The sequence below is a fragment of the Trachypithecus francoisi genome, unplaced genomic scaffold (assembly GCF_009764315.1).
Source record: "Trachypithecus francoisi isolate TF-2019V2 unplaced genomic scaffold, Tfra_2.0 Lachesis_group18, whole genome shotgun sequence".
Classification (NCBI taxonomy): Eukaryota; Metazoa; Chordata; class Mammalia; order Primates; family Cercopithecidae; genus Trachypithecus; species Trachypithecus francoisi.
The window spans coordinates 13,558,638-13,576,275 of record NW_022681463.1 but is presented as its reverse complement, the minus strand read 5'-3'; the positions used below and the strand labels follow the sequence as shown (position 1 = coordinate 13,576,275).

The 17,638-nt window shown below is 37.6% G+C and overlaps 2 protein-coding genes across 7 annotated transcripts in view; one reads left to right on the top strand and one right to left on the bottom strand.

The window, feature by feature from the left end:
• ITGBL1 (integrin subunit beta like 1) overlaps positions 1-14,671 on the top strand; it is a 270,673-nt gene extending 256,002 nt beyond the window's left edge. The window contains exons 9-13 of one of the 2 annotated variants that reach the window (XR_004428980.1): positions 418-564; positions 7,782-7,895; positions 8,874-8,981; positions 10,016-11,151; positions 11,801-14,671. Coding sequence is in view for 1 of the 2 variants with exons in the window: in XM_033177331.1 (XP_033033222.1) it covers positions 418-564; positions 7,782-7,895; positions 8,874-8,965 (353 nt within the window). In the remaining variant the exon portion in view is untranslated. Of the gene's footprint in view, positions 1-417; positions 565-7,781; positions 7,896-8,873; positions 8,982-10,015 lie in introns of both variants that reach the window. The other variant, XM_033177331.1, reaches the window with a different exon arrangement.
• FGF14 (fibroblast growth factor 14) overlaps positions 4,133-17,638 on the bottom strand; it is a 692,204-nt gene continuing 678,698 nt past the window's right edge. For all 5 annotated transcript variants that reach the window (XM_033177332.1, XM_033177336.1, XM_033177335.1 and 2 more), the window contains one exon: positions 4,133-16,218. In XM_033177332.1, the coding sequence (XP_033033223.1) occupies positions 16,082-16,218 (137 nt within the window). In that variant the 3' untranslated portion in view covers positions 4,133-16,081. The remainder of the gene's footprint in view (positions 16,219-17,638) is intronic.

Genomic DNA, 17,638 nt, shown 5'->3' with positions numbered 1-17,638 from the left:
AGGAGAACAATCAATAAATACTGACAGCAGTGGTAATGTGACTAGCCTTGCAAATTGGTCTGAGTGGCATAGTGTGTGCAATGAAGAATATAGCACTAAGACTCTATACTGATAAAAATGCAAATGAAGAAGTATTTTCTATCAAGAAAGGGTGGTATAATTCCATTTTAAATTATTGCAAGATTTCTTTCCCTCAAGTCCATCTCCTATGCTACATTCAAATTTATTGTGTTAAGCTAGAACTCTGTTCTACGTTCTTTTAAACAATTACATGCCAAATTGACTATGCATAAAGGAAAATGTGTTGGATGGGAAATGAGATCCTATGGTTTACACATTTCTTTCTTAAAACTCTCTGCTTCAGCTGGTAATTTCCTCGTCCTCTCCTCTCACTCCCTCTCTGTGGTTGCTTCACAGGCCATGGCACATGTTCCTGTGGTCGCTGCGTTTGTGAGAGAGGATGGTTTGGAAAGCTCTGCCAACATCCGCGGAAGTGTAACATGACGGAAGAACAAAGCAAGAATCTGTGTGAATCAGCAGATGGCATATTGTGCTCGGGGAAGGGTGAGTATCTCTGCTGGAGCCTGGACTCGATTCCTGTTCTGACACATGATTTGTAGAACAGCATGTAGCAACTGTCTTTCCCAGACTGAACTTTGCATGAAAGCAAACCACTATGTCCTCTGCTGTACCCAACTTGAAGCTTGAAGATTAACCAAATGAAGTTTTGAATCTAAGAAAATGAAATGCATGTGAGAAGATTCAGGCAAAAATATCCTTGTATGCAAAGTTATTGCTGAATGAAATAGACTTAATACTTTTATGAAGAAATTAGGACAACAAAATATACCAGGTACTAAATGGACCCAAAAAAGGGGGAAAAAGGCAAAAGAATGATTTTTGGGCTCATGTCTGAAACAACACCGCTCAGAACTGCAGAAAAGTCACCACTAGCATCTGCGCCGCCCAAAGGTATGACTTTGGGAACTTCTGGGGCTCAATTATTTAGCTGTTTGTGGATCAGGGGAGGATTAAAGGTTTGAGAAGACAAAAAGGATACTAAATATTTAGTTTAATTTGGTTTAATTTTTTAAAAGGGAAAGAAAAGCTATGGGGGAGGGTAGTATCCCACAAGTCTGATGAATTTTCTTTGACCTAAAAATCACCAATTGTTCCAAGTAAACATGTGCAGCCTGATATAAGAAAATAGGTAATTGTTCGGCTGGGCACCGTGGCTCATGCCCGTAATTCTAGCACTTTAGGAGGCCAAGGCGGGTGGATCACTTGAAGTCAGGAGTTCTAGACCAGCCTGGCCAACATGGTGAAAAATACAAAATTCTACTTACTAAAAAAATACAAAAAATTAGGCATTGTGGCTCACACCTATAATTACAGTTACTTGAGAGGCTGAGGCAGGGGAAGAGCTTAAACCCAGGAGAGGGAGGTTGCAGTAAGCCGAGATCGCACCACTGCTCTCCAGCCTGGGTGACAGAGCAAGACTCCATCTCCAAAAAAAAAAAAAAAAAATATATATATATATATGTGTGTGTGTGTATGTGTGCGTGTGTAATAATTAAAGAAAACAAAAGCCTGCCAAATGGTTATACCTACAAGTTGGTTGAATAGAAGCCACCAACCCAATAAAACATTTGCCATGGAAACATATTCAAGGAAAAAGCAAGCCTTCCCCATCTCCCATCCTACACACACACACACAGACAGAAAAATTGGAAGAGGTTTCCCCTGAGTAAAGAATACTAGTAGATTAAATTTTGAACACCTTGATTTTGATGTTTCTGTATACTATTCTTGAAGGGACTTTAAAATCCTGCCATTGTAGTACATATGGCATCATCTAGAAAGCCATTGTGTTCTTCTTTGCTAGTGACTGGGAAGACACAGGGAACCTGAAAGATTCTCACCTCATGTCTGGGGAGCAGCGCTTCAAAGAAACTGAAGTTATGGGGCTTCCCAGCTCTTTTCTTCAGCTCAGTATCCTCTTTACACAACAGGCACACTTTTTTTTCAGATAAGACACAGCTCTGGCTGAAGATTCATTTACCCTCAAATGCCTCTGCTGGCCAGGATGACCACGTAAATAACTTTCTGAAGAAGACAGCAGAGCAGAAGTGTACTAGAGACACTGAATCCTGTTACCAAAGAACCACACCAGTGAGGCTGCCACACACATAAAGGAAGGAGGTCTCTGAAGCAAGATGTGCCCTCTGTCCCCTAAACAGTAGCTTTTGTTTTGCCTCGTATGCAAGACCAATGCTATCAGGTTGAAAGAGCCTTTTTGGCAGAACTTCAGACACCAAAGAGGATGGATGCTGTGACTATCTGCGGTGCCAAGAAGGGGGATGAAAATGAATGCAAACGTGTTCACTTCAATAGATGACAGTGTCCTTGGTTTCCAGGAATTCTGTGTTCAACACTTGTGTTTATAATGCTCAGGCAAGAAGACCATGCCTTCAACCTAATGCCATTACAGCAGGCAGGTGGAAAATGAGTTTAAAGCAATCGCTTTGTGCCTTGTTTGTTCTCTCATTAATTCAAACTAATTTCAAGCCCCAAACAAATCTTCCACCAGTTTTGTTCTCAGGGGGCCTCAGCCCCTAGAAACACCTACCTTGAATTCAAGCTGTGTTGGGAGAGCCAAAAAGAAAGGTTAAAAGGAAGAAAACAAGGGAAAGAATTGGGGAGAAGGAGATTAATGAAGAAAAGCAGGAAAGGAGGCAGTGATGGAATTAAACTGCAAGAGAGAAGTAGAAGGGAATAAAAGAGATGTTATCAGATCAGAAGGGAATGATCTGTGTATAAAAAGATACCAAGAATGAATAGTTTTTGAATCAGATTTTTTTTCCTCTGAGCATTGCTTCAGACGTAGAGCACTTAAGTTCAGATACTTTTTGACTTGGTTTTCTGTAATGGCATTGTCATTGGGATAAGAATAGAAGCTTTTCACAGAAGCTCTACTGAATGAGGATACCCATGTGTATTAAAACACTAGTGTGCTTATTTATATTTGTTTATTTTAAAAGTCAACTAGTGTTTGTGTTTATGTGTTTACTACACTCACTGTTGAATCATGAACACTGTCCATAAGCGGGTCGTCCTTAAGACATGTCCACCTGCGAGTACAGGAAGAACACACAAAGCCGTCCCCTCCAGGGTAACAAATCTTCCAGTCTTCCATTTCCTAAACTGAAGGTCATGCAACAAGAGTTGTTTCTTTTCAAGAAATAAACGTTCTTATGAAAGTCATTATAGCCCTAGGAAAGATTCTCATCTTTCAGCATCGTAAATGTAGAAAATACAAAGAAAAAAATAGAATGACTAAATATTGACTTAAAGGCATTTCCTCAAAACAAACAAAACAAAGCCAAGGAGTCTCTCTAGCTAATGCCTTTGCAAATTGTTTGCTTTGGGTGGTGGCAGTATATTCAGAGATCAATGAAGGGTTGAAAGCATATTTGTCTAAACTATTTGTTTATCCTTCAATGGATAGAGAGTTTGGGAGTCTTTAAACTCAAAAGGAAATATGAAAGATGCCCCAAGGCTGCACATTTTGATATTCATGGTAGTGGATGGGCCTTCTGACTTTTGGCAGCAGCTGATCGTGATCTCCCTTCTTTTCTCCCATTATGGAGACATCATTGTTGGATTATCGATGAAGAAAGGGGATAAAACCAGGATCACGGAACTGTGATGTATGGTAGGCACAGAGGATAATGGGGATGCCACAGTTACTCCTGGTTTCAGTGAGGAGCACCACTCCACAACCCACCCTGAGAACCACAGGAAAAGTAACGCATGAAATAGACTAAGGGACTTTAACGTGGTGATGGAAAAGAAAAATTTGTTTCTGATTTTTTGACTGGGGCCATGTATTTCTTGATCAATCTCATGGACTTGACCAAATATTCTATAATTTTTCTCAAATTTGTCAATGGAAGAAGTCCCTCACCCTGATCATCACAAAAGATATTCAGAGTCCTTCTTTATTTGATTATGGGACAGATCTGAGCAGTGGGCACAGGATCACCATGGCACATCGCTTGGTGGCCCATACCAACCAAAAGGCTGAAATGTGCACCTCCCATGAGCTGTCAATAAAGCCATCACCTCAGGAGACGATGAAGAAATAGCGTTTTATTTCTTTACAAATTTATAGCCAAGACAATAAATCACTCCATAGAAAAATTTAAAACAAGATACATTGTTGTGACCTTCATAACAGATGGAGTAGTTAGTACAATAGTGAAAACTGCCTGCTGGGATGTCAGGTTGCAGCATTTTGTCAGGCTTGAATGAAAAAGAAAGTCCAACATTAGTAATGGAATGGGCAACGGACAAAGGTACCTTGCCCTTAGACTCAAATAGTTTTTGTGAATAACCAAGAGAGATGAGGTTAGTGCCGTGCCGGGTCTCCCCTAAGCTTAGCTACCTTTGCAAAGTACATGATATAATCCATTGTGGGTTGTTTTGTTCACTTGGGGATTTATTTATTTGGATCCCAGACTACACAATTATATCTTTGCCTTAATTACTTCAAGCTAGATCCAGGTAATCACATCCAATCTTCTTACAGATGCTGTTGTGCGACAGTGGCTGTAAACACGTCATTAATTGTCTCCTTAAACTCTCAGTGATACTTCTTGGGTCCCACATCACCCAAAGAAGTCCAGCATACACACTCACCCACCGTGACCTGTCCCACATCCCCAGAAAGAGAAAGAGTGAAAGATACTTCACAAAATCAGCCTCAGCCTGGTGTTCAAGTTGCCTTGCCCAATATGTCTGTGCAGTCAGACCTGCAGGAAGAAACAACTTATTTTTAAACTACTATATATGAAAGTTTTTGCCGGGAGATACATCACAGATAGGCAGATCACTAAAAAGAAGAGTGGACTGAATCAGAGTGAAGTCTTCAGTTAACTGTTTGTTTACTGCCTGTGAGGTCCAGGGCAGTTTCCTTTATTCTCTCTTCCATTCTCATCTTTGAAGGTAAAATTTCATTTCTTTCCCCTTTCTATGTCCTAAGATGCCCTGAAGACACATGAGAAAATGTGACTGATTCCCCAGGGATGGAAGCCAGCAAAAATGCACAGAAGGGAGATGGGAACATTCTTAAGGGTCCTTATATTGAGAAAGAAAATGAATGGATTAGTGGTGCTGTGGTGATGAACTATCCGCCCTAAAACTCCTGCCAAGATCAGCGAGCTGTTCTGTGGTTGGGCTGGGTCTCAGGGGTGTGAGTGGGTCTTGGCCAGCTGAGTTGAACCATTTCCCCCCTCTTGATAGTCATGCAGTCTACGTCTGTCTGATGGAACCCTCTCCCTGTGTGTTTCCCGTTTAAGAGAGGCACAACTTGACCCCTGTTATGGAAGAAAACAGTTACAGCGTTCTACAAGGAAAGTGCTATAATAGGTCCTAATAAGTATTCACACTGTGTTATTACTATATGCTATCTAGTTCTAGTTTCACAAGCAGTAGAAGAATTTCCTACCTCTAAGATGCATTGAGCATTGACAAACAGGAAAGAATAACACAGCTGGGAAAATGCTGACCTAGAAAAGCTACTGTTTCATGATACATACAAAATCAATCCTCATTTTTTATTCTAAGTATTTCAGCGACTAGTAGACTTTCAGAACTGGAATTTACTCATCAAATGCTCTATCCATATATGCCATATTAACTTTAGCTGAGCTTACCAGTTTTCTGAAAATGCTTTACTAGTGCATGAAGCTAAGCATTCCAGAAGCAAGAGCAGTGATTAGAATAGTTCCAGGGCCAGAGGATAAGTTTGAAGATGAAATATAAGATCTTTTCATGAATTGTGACATATATAAAATGATATCCTGGGTGTATATATGAATATTATGGGCATATAAAATCAGACACTACTTTAGAAACAACTAAAAACAGTCAAATATTTCAAATAATTAATCTTCCTCCACTCATGGAAATAAAACACTAAGTATGGTGCCTTCTGAGGAAACGACTCTGATAGTCAATGAAGTACTCCATGTGGTCTTTGTTGGCAGATATATCACTATCCATTTGTTAAACAAGCAGTAGAGTGCTGCACATTTTTATGCCTAGAAATGTGAAAGAAAGTCTTTAAAATTAGGATAAAGAAATCTCTAAAATCAGAAAATTCCTCACCTTGATGAGATCACAAGGGAACCAGCATCCCTTGCAGACTGACCTGGGAGGAGCACCTCCCCGGGTCCTGAGAAACCACCGGGATGTCAGTCAGTTATTAAAACTGAGAAAATGTGTATATTTTGCTCAAGAGCATGCAAGTCAACCTGGACCCTCAGGAAAACAAGTCAAGACTAAATAGAATTATGCCATAGCTACTCAAGAAGTAAAAAATACATGAAAACACAATTGTCACAATACAAATAATTCTGACTGCACTCTTACCTTGAGAAGTGTGTCAAGAAATGGCAAACATTTAATTTGGATTTTGGGGAGTTTTGCAGCTAAAATGCATATACCAGTTTCCCTGATATGAAATATTATGTAGTTGAGACACATGAACCTGAATCCTTTGATGCTATCTGATGACCACAACTCCTTTTCCATAATCACTTTAATCACCTAGGCTGTTAACTCATTTTTAATCACTGTGTTTTAAAAGAAGCACTAATGATTGATTCTTGCCCCTTTTTAATGTATTTTGAACTTACCAATTCTACAGTTTTGTTAAATATGTCAAAATACTTTTTTCAACTGCACAATCTTTCAACATGACTTTTGACCTAAAAAATTACTGATAGCCACCTTTTAGTAAAGGGGAGTCAGGTTTGGAAAGAACAACCAACCCAAGGAAATAGAAGGAAAAGGAAGTCCTTTTTATTTGTTTCTTTTTCATTGTAAAGTCTTTCCTGTTGTCATTGAGGCAGTTTTTCCATGTAAGGGTTTTTAGCCTGTCATGGAAAGCTGTTTAAACTGAGAGAACTTACTTCTATGTTGGATACCCTTCATCTCATTTATTTTCTTTTATTTTAAATATATCTTTAATAAAAGTTTTTACTCAGTAAATAAAGATATTTTAAATAACCAAAGAGGAAGTGTTTTAATTAGGTAGGAGGAGAAATGGGTGGAGGGAAAAAGGAGAAATGGGTGGAGGGAATCCAGAGTCTCATAAAAGATGAACTTTGGGAGTAATTTGAGCTATCCCAGATTATGACAATCCTGAGGATACGGTCTCACGAGGCAAATATACTGAGTGATTGTGTGCACTTTCAGCACTTTAAATAGCCACCCAATATGCAGGTGTGCTCCTACTCCAAGAAAATCATGTAAATGAAAATCCAAAATTATAAGCACAATACTTTAGTAGTTGTTTTCATTAGAAATGCAACCTAATTTAATACAATTCCCTATTCAATTCCTTTAAAGAAGAGGCACTTTAAAAATATGATTCAATTCAGGGGGAAAAAATCTATTTTTGAATACTTTTTTGGAAGACCATCTATAAGAATCAACCCCATCCTGCTCTCATTGACATTTCAACCAGACTGGGCCATGGGACGTTTGCTCAAGGCTAATTGCAACTGTCTAGATCCATAATGAAGGCTTTCCGGGGTGACCTTTATGAATTACAGTAAGTAAAGCTCCCCTCTGAGAAACCAGCCATTCAATAAACTTTTACCTTTGGATGATGGGTTATTAGAAGCCTGTTGTCAGTGTGTCAACGAGATTGTATTCGAGATGGAAACCTTTAGTTGTACGGTGATGGCGAGTAATAGCCTTTGTAATTTCAGGTTCTTGTCATTGTGGGAAGTGCATTTGTTCTGCTGAAGAATGGTATATTTCTGGGGAATTCTGTGACTGTGATGACAGAGACTGCGACAAACATGATGGTCTCATTTGTACAGGTGCAGTATTAACCTTTTCTAATTGCTCTATGCCACAGTTTGTTATAGAGCTAAGCGACACTCATCATGCAATGCTTTAGGTGGCCGGACCAACAGGGCCAACTGTGAATATGGAATATCTACCAAAGGCAAAGTGGGCATTTGGGAAAAAACCCTCACGTTATTCCTGGGTGTAGAAGAATACAAGTGAATGAAGCTAAATTTTGTGATTATTTGGAATACTTCCACAAAGTAACCTCCCCAACACAAACTCACATGTATCTAGTTATATATTGAACACAGAAAAGAATTTTACTTTGAACATGGTATAGGGAATGGAATATTCTTTTAAACAGAATCTGGGTACCACTAGTTGACGTGTTGGTTGCTTTTAGGGAACTGGATATGTGTATGGGGGAGAACTATAAAGAGAGCTCAGCCGTGTCATAGCCACTGCTATCCTAATTTATTGAGTCCCTCATAATTGATTATAAATTCATTTGTTGTGCCAAGTTACAGAGGAAACAGAGACATGTCCTTCTCAGCTCTAGCTGAAGGTAAAAGATGACTCTGAGTGTCATTAAGTTAGACCCTTGCTTTCTGCCCATCTTTACTACATAAGACTCTCTTTGCTGATTACTTGGCCTGCCTCATGTTATGTCAAAGAGCTTTATGTTTTTCAGTATTTATTCATAAGTCAGACATAACTTGCTCTCTAAGGGAAACAAAATTGTCACCTAAAAGCCTAGTTGGAGTGATACACGATGCTTACTATCTGGTCGGTAAAGGGTGGCACCAAATAAATGCCACTAATTGTTTGAAAGATTAGATGTCTCATAGCTGCTTAATAAAATGTAATAATAACATCATTGCACAATAAGAAAATCTACCAAGGATGAATGAAATGATTTCATTATGGACACTTGTGATTTATAATAGCATGTTTAAATTTGGCACATTTTGATCATGATCATGATACCCATGTGTATTTTATTGCAGGGAATGGAATCTGTAGCTGTGGAAACTGTGAATGCTGGGATGGATGGAATGGAAATGCATGTGAAATCTGGCTTGGCTCAGAATATCCTTAACAATTACATGAGAGAGGTCTGGATTCTTGTTTTTTCTAGGCCATTAGAACATATAAATGCAAAGGAAACCCTGTATAATCACCACTAGGACAGGTTAAAAAGACCATTGTATATTTTTCTATTTCTGAATTACGAAGGAAATCCGAGTACCTATTAGAAACGAGTTATGCAAATTTAGATGCAAATAACACTAGGAAAAAAATGTTTCTTCCATAATTAACATAAGTGGTTCCTAACGAGAGCAATTTTTCCACCCAAAAGACATTTGGCAACATCTACAGACAGTTTTGATTGTCACACTGGGTGGGGTGGGGAAGTACGTTGTAGGCATTTGGTGGGTAGAGGCCAGGGATGCTGCTCAGCATCCTGCAGTGCACAGGACAGCCCCCAAACAAGGAGTTAGCCAGCCCCATGTATCAGTGGCGCCCAAACTGAGAAACACTGAGTTATATGGCTATTAGAAATCCACATTCTTACATAAGAAAGACCATATTAGAATCTAAGGAAAACATGCATATTCACATTAATCAATTGATCAGATTTTTCCAGAATTCCGTATCAGTCAACATTTTAATATGGGGACAATGAAGACAAACACACAGGAGGTAGAATATCAGATTGGGGCTGGATCAAGGGCAAAAACTGGTCATTAAGTCATTTGACATTAAATCATTTAGCCACTAAGTCATTTGTCTACTCTCACTTTAAACTCATCAAAGATTCTCTTAAAGAAAGAAATGATGAAAAATGTACAATTTAACATTTTAAATAAATAGTGACAGAAGTTGTTTATACTCTGTGTCAGTATATATTTACCTGCTGATTATTTATTTAAAAATGAATTGTTATTTAGGGAGATCTATTTTAGGTTTCTAGAAATAAGACATCACATTTTTAAAACTGGGCAGGGGTTATATGTACAAGAAATCTGATTTTTATTTTAATCTATTCCATGGTAATGTGGCCTTTTAAAAAGACAATATTGAGTTACATATATAATGGGCCTGAAGTATGCATCCATTTCCCTTAAAATACTTTCTTTTTTCTAAGGATACCTTACTGGAAACCCGGGGTCATGCAAAGAAGTCAAGAAGAGAAATACTGTGATAAAATGGCACCAATCTCAGAAGCTCACAAAGGACCAAAAAAAAAAATCTAGAAATGGTTTAAATAGAAATTACAAATATTCACTCAGTGATAGGAACAAAATGTTTATTTTCTTTATGGTGAAACTTTGCTTTGTATGAAATTCACATCGAATTATGAAAGTGTACAATAATTGGGACTTCCCTTACATATTTACAGGTAAATCTACTTATACACATTAGTTTAGGCAACCTGTAATTATTTAGAGCTAAAAAAACCACTTTTTTTCTAAAGGTGAATTATTTTGTAAAATCCTAGAATAATGTAGCAAAATCATTTCCGTATTACTTTAAAATGAAAATTTTTACTTGGAAATTTTATTTTAATGATGTAAATATTCTAGAGTCATGGCTTAAACTTTATAAGTCAAATTTCCAAAAATAAGGAAAATATGCATCCACTGAGTTACTTAAAAATTTAATATTGAAAATTATTTTAAGAGAACATTTAACTGATGCTGAGTTTTATAGTCCTAACAATGTTCTCATAATGTAATAGATTTATAAAATTGTTATCTCTATCCTGAGATTAAGGAGTGCAACCATATTGTAGTTCTATTATTATGTAAATTGATATATCTTTTTTGTAAAATGAGGGAAATATAAGTAGTCAATAAATAATGTAGGTTATATTCTTTCTTCTTCACTACCTAAACATTTTAAGCTGCAAACAACCTATTATTATTGTTTTGTAGCAATTTTGATGACGTATTTGCTGATGCACAGACATTGGAATTCATTACATTATCTAGCCATCGTAATACAAATGACCTTTGGATTTCCCTACCACAGTGGTTATCCTCCTGTCAAGGACCAGAAAGTTAAACTTTATGGACCACATACATCCCTGTCTCATATTCTTCTTTGTTGGTTTCTGTTTAATACTTTAAAGCTGTAAAAAAAATAATAATTCCTTCTGAGCTCCCAGGCCGTACAAAAACAAATTAAGGGTGGATTTGGCTAGCGGCTGGGCAGTACTTTGTCAGCCTCAGCGCCACTGGAACTGCCCCTGATTCTCTACGGCTCATCAGAAAACCTCAGGTGTGTCTTGTTTTTCTTATAATCCTCTGTATGTTATTATCCTTTTTATTAACAACAACCACAACAAAAGTGCTGCTCTTTTTCATAGTCTCAAGTAAGAAGAGTGTCAAAAATGTCCTCAGCATTTGTTTTCTCAGAAAAAGAATTTAGATATTGGGAAATTATCATACCATAAAGTTCAAAATGTGACATCTAAAATTTTGGACAAAGATGAAAATATCGTCAGCTCTGTTCTAGTGTTCATTTCGTTAGAAACCATAGTACTGGAACCGTATTATAGTGTAAGTTTCATGGTACCTAAACTCTAAGGAATGCTTTTTCTTTGAAAACAGAAATATTTTATTTTTACTTATTTCTATCCCGTTTATTTGTGTGTGTGTGTGTGTGTGTGTGTGTGTGTGTGTGTGTGTGTGTGGTTTTGATGTCAGCAATGCAAACACCAGTATATCTATTAAGAAGTGATTGAATTTAGATTGGAAAAAATAAAATAGTTACATGTAAAGACATAGATTCTTTCCTTCTTAAATATGATCTTGTACTTTTTCAACTCTACGATAGAAACTCCCTCCTAAAAACAAACAGGGCAAGAACAAACTTGTAATGAGTGAGAGAAAATAAGCAAATCTCATTGGCTTTTTCCTGTTTTTAGGAAGTTGCTGTGGGATTAATGTCCATTGGAAGAGATGCAACAAGTTTAGAGAAGGTGTTGGCACTAACCCTGCTCGCTTGGCAAATCATCACTGAGGTATTCCACCCAAGGACTTTTTCCAAAAAGTCAGCTAAAGTGCTAAGTCATAAGGGGAGAGCCTTTATACTCATTGTCTTTCTGGGCTCCTTGAGTTTATCTGGATTCCAACAGCACTTTGGAAGTACTGCCTTCCAGCACTTCAAATGCAAATACAATCTCTGCCAGTAGACATTGGAATTAGACTTAGTGAAAACCAAGAAAAAAAAAAAAACTAAAATATAACTCAGGCTTAGTTTGCAGACTCAACTGTCAACACTTTGAAACCCTACTCCATATTCAAGAGAGTCAAAGGCCCTGTGTGTCACATTGTAGGCTAAGAAACCTAAGCTATGACTGCTATTTCCCTCAAAGTAAGACAGTGTACATCCTGGATTTTGATATGCCTGCATTTTGGGAAAAAAAAAAAATTGAGGATTTAGCCCAATCGCTTTCCCTTGGTATAGCCTTGTTCTGAATTAAAATGGAACAAAAATGTCAATTATTTTTTCATCTTCTTCTCAACTGGATGTTAGTCAATGTGGTCTCTTCTTGATTATGTATCAAATGTTAATGATCTATATAATATTAGGGGATAATTTTAAATGAAGTGATACATATCTAACTTAAAGAATAAGAAGTTTTTGGTTTTTGCTGTTAAAGACAACCAAATCTGATATTGTTCATCCTGATAAAAATAACTTTTAGTGCTTAAAGCATTAAGCAAGTGGCTAGGTATGATAAAGAATCTCTGCTTGCTCCCCAAGAGGCAAACTATTAGAAGAACTGGAGCGGGAGTCCTTTGGACCCATTGTGTATCTCTTTAAGCCACTCCTACCCAAAAACATTCAGGACAAGCAAACATTTAGAGCAGGAATCTCCAAATTCTTCAGGATTTGTAATGAAATAATGCTCAGTTCCATTTTGCTCTTTACATAGAGTGGAGAATTTGCATGTCTTCTCTAATTTTTCCAAGTAAAGTGGTAGCAAAATGTTTTAAAAAGCAATCTTATATTAGAAAACAAAAATGTTGTCACTTGAAATATCAAAACAATTGACATTTCCAAGCATTGTTGAGGGACTGGCAAAACAATCAGCTACTATCACAAATCAGTAGAAATAACCCTCCCACACTGGATATGCATGCAGAAGGAATGGAGTATTATAGAGACTTGATACAATGGACATATGCACATGGAGGTACAAAACACACGGTCTTGAAATACAAATGAATTCCATCAGATTTACTATACGGAACATCAGTAGTGACAGATTGCACTTACTTACTTAAACAGCAAACTTAATTTCTGAGGGGAAACTATGGCGAAGTCTTATCCCAAACAAATAGCAAGAGAGGTATCATCAAAGAGCTAAAATTTTCTTTGGCATGGTAAAGGGGGAAATTGAGTTTACCAACTTATTTACATGACATTTCTCTATATTGGTGGGTGATGCAATGCCATTTTGTTACATAAAGTTGTTTGATGTTTTTGAATATGCCTTCATATAAATATTTTATTCAATATGTTGTATTTGTGAATACAACAAATGATATTAAACACAGAAACTGTACAATGCAGACAAACTCTTTGTATGCAGATTAGCAATACATACCAACAGTTCTTGATACACAGGTACCTACTACATGCAGCTCATCAGTGCTGTCCTCTTCCCATGCAACAGGTGAGACCAGACACAAAGTAAATGACCTAACTCAATTACAAATAACAAGGACCCCTCTGCAATATGTCTAAACATATATTAGAAGAAAGTATTTGACATCCTTCATAGGGATAAATGCCCTTATAGACACCCCATATATAAAACACCACAGAGATACACATTTACATAAATCTCAGTCATTTACAAAAATAAATCTTAATTTAAACCAATAAACAGACTTGCAGGGGACAAAGAAACCAGCAAGTAGGGCTGATTATCAGTAACAAACAGCTGGGACTGTTTGCGCTGTGTGTGAGAGTGTGTGATGTGTTGCTGTAAGTAGTGTCTATAAGCCCATTTGATTGGATTACAAGTTAATTACTCATAGTTGGCCACATATTATGGCATATATGTTTTCTGAAAATAATTGGTTAATGGAAGTTATTTTAACTGATCCTGTTAAAAAACAGTAGACTTCAAAATGACATAACACCAAATCAAAAATGACCAAAGGAATCATTTTGTTATGTTTGTAATTTAGCATCATTGACAATAAATCTACTCAAACATTCTGCTAACTTTTTATTTATTCAAGTAGAATCCAATATGAAAATGAAATAAGCATAAACAGTTAAATTTATACTAAACCTTTAATCAGCTAAGCAGGCCAGAATTTTTTAATGCTGGGCAAGGGCTGTCATGAAGATTTATGAAAGCAGTGACAAAATAATTTCCCAATAAATACAGTGCAGATGGGGAAAATGATGACTGGGTCATCCTCCCACATAGAAAGAATAACAAGAGGCCAGTACATTGATCCCACATATAATTTTCAATAAATGAGGTTCAGTTTGGTCTCAATGAACTCTTCTGAGAAGAAAACATTGAATTTTATTAGGTGTACACAGAGTTAACAAATATATTCCCAAACAGTTTAGTATGAACCCCTTTAGATCCAGTATTGAACATTTTGCATGGAATCTTCACTGTGTAGTCAACTGTTCCTGGCCTTTCTTGGTAGTTGTCTTCCCTAAGCTCAGAGTTTAAACAGTATTAAATTAAAAAGGAAATTAAGATTGCAAAATAAATAAAACAAAAAAGGAAATAAATGGAATGGACCAAAATCCTGATGGATGAATGTGTTGGTTTGCCTTTATTTTCATCTAGGATAATTAATTCAACAGACTGTATTCTGAGATCATGGCAAGGCACCTCTAACCCAGTCACTGGGCCACAGGAGTCCCAAATGCTGAGTTAGAGGCATGTACTGGTGAAATACACAGTACCAGACTCAGCATGCTGAGCTAAAAAAAATATTTTTCCTAATATGTCCAGTTTAAAAACTTGTCATTAAACACCAAAAATATTAAAGTCTAATTTATAACTAACGTTTGCATTGCTGCTGCAGGAAAGAACACAACAGCCGTCTTGCCCATGCTCTGCTGAGTATGAGGGGAATGCAGCCAGAAACGGGGATGGCACTAAGTTTGGTTCATTAAAAACAGGACGGAGTATATCTGAAATGGATTTAGGTAGCGCAATTCTTGTAGGTTGTAATTACTGGTTTTCCTTTTTTTTTTTTTTTTTCCAAATAATGAGAATTAATAGATGAAAAATGAACCTTAATCAGGCCTACAAGGCCTACAGAAATCTTTGGACCCACTTTCTCAAAAACCAGTGGGTCTTGCTCGCTGGGCAAGGCAAATGTTACCATTACCAGTAAGCTTGTGATATGTATAAAACACACACACACAAAGAAACTAGAGGGGGATGTCAAACACATATCATAGAGAGCTTCCCTGGATTGTGTTTGAGCCATTTTCCCACCCAGGCAATGCCGACCTTGGGAGCACAGTATCTGCTACTGAACAGAGCGTATATGTGTGTTTAATCCATAGTGTGAGCCAGAGACAACAATCTTAATCTTATCTTTATAGATGCAATTTGTAATAATAGGTTTAGAAGGCTTCCTGATTCCCTGATTGCTCTCCGACCTAAGCCAACGGCAACATTTAAGATTTAGAGGAACAAAATCCCTGCAAAAGGTCACAGACAGTGGAGCGAGCAGCCCTGTAGAAACGGGAAGAAGAGAAATCCATAATAGCACAGGTTTACAGCGTCTAACTAGAAATTACTCAATATTATTTGTGTGCTACAAAATTGAACTTAAACACATAGATTTCGCTGAAACAGGACTCAAAAAGGATTATGGGTAGCTGTCAGCAGGCAAGGTATCGAGTGTACTTGTGAAGTATGTCATTCACATGAAGTGTCACAGTCACAGAAAAGATATTAAAAAGGCATTCCATATCTGGTAGGGCATTCCATGGTCTGAGTTTAGCTGGTTATCCAGGTGTCTTCTTGTTGTGGGGGGTGCAACAGGTTGAGATTTATCCACTTGCAACAGAGAAGTTCGGAGACAGCAAAGAGTAAGCATTAGCTTACTTCCTGCTGCTCTTCAGCCACAGAGCAGGAATGTCTGGTGAGGATAAATCACTCAACTGTGCTCAGGACGAATAAGTCACAACACCTGTGAGGATCTGGCTATGTTGTCTTACTCTTGTTGACTGGTTTGCCTCCATTCATTATTGCAGACGCACTTGTGCTTTTACTTGGCGTCACCCCAGGCTTCGGGACCGTTTCCCCAACATCATGCAAAGATGGTTCTCGGTACATGGCAACTAGTGATGGGAAGAAAGGAGGAGGAAAAGCAAACATTGCTTGGTTAGTTGTGAGAATGGTCCATCCATACGTGCACAGACCACTACAGTTTGCCCATCTCTGTTTTCCCTGAAGTAAAGCAATTCCATTGAGAAGGAATTCCTGTGGTAAAGCAATCATTTCCAGCCCGCAGAGGACATTACTCCCGTCACATTCTCTGGTCTGTATACCTAAAACATGGACATGAGTGTGCATGGATTTCTGTCTAGGACAAAAGGTTTAAATGGGAGCTATGGCCTCTTTGTGGGTCCATGATGTAAAACACACACACACACACAAACACACACACACACACACTCTCTCTCTCTCTATAGGAAAATGACAGGCATTTAACTTAATTCTCAAAAAAGAAAACTCAGACTTCCCTTCCACTGCACACTAATGTCAACACCTGAACTTCTCATTCACTTCAATCAATCTTTGCGAGCTGCGGTATTTACATCCTAGAACATTAAATTACTTTCTCTCATGTGGTTCAAAAGCAACATAGTCATACTAGTGTCAACTTCAAAGCTACACAAAATAATAACAAGTAACTCTCTTCCCATAAGCCAGAGCCTTCAGGAGACTATCATTTCAATGTTCATTTCCTACAATCATGGAAAGAGACCCTTGGGCAGCCGAAGGCAACTCCTCATTTTCTGCTGCGTTATTAAAAATCTAATAATTGACATGATATAGAGGCAGAAACAGAATGGCAAGACAGCAACTGAAACTACCTGAATAAACTCTGAGGAATTATCTAAATAGCGTCTGGTGACACAATCACAGTAGTTCATGTGGCGTTTTAGAAAATGATTTTTGGAAGTCCCGGGAAAGGACATATAAGAGTGACTAAAGCTTGGGGAAAACTAGGGATTAAAGTCATCTGCCATCAGGAATACAAGTGCATTCGAGCTGCCCAAACTGCTTTTCAGGTTTTGGAAAGTTGAAGGTATTTTACGAAGAGCTCTTAGGTTTAGTTAAGATGAACTACCATATGCATTCTCTATGTTCAAGGGGGTAGAATGTGGCCATAAGTATCAATGCGGCACGTGAGTTTTCATCAGCACACATACTCGAAAGTGCAAATGTACATAAGGCTTCTGTTAAATGACTTGCTAAGGTAGCAAAAGGAACTAATGCATATTCTGAAAGCACATTCCAATCCCTCACTCCTACTACTAATTAAATTAGGAGAAAAAGCATGAAGCATTGACCTTGATTTTCTATGTAGTGAAGTTGTATCAAAGATATGAATGCCCTAGAGTACCAAGAATCAACCAGATACTTAATTCGTCCTAACATTTCCAATAATATAATTTATATTCGGTATGGGTTTTGAAAGTTTGAAATTAATTTTCCTCTATCAAGTAAACAACGTGATAACCTCTGTCATTG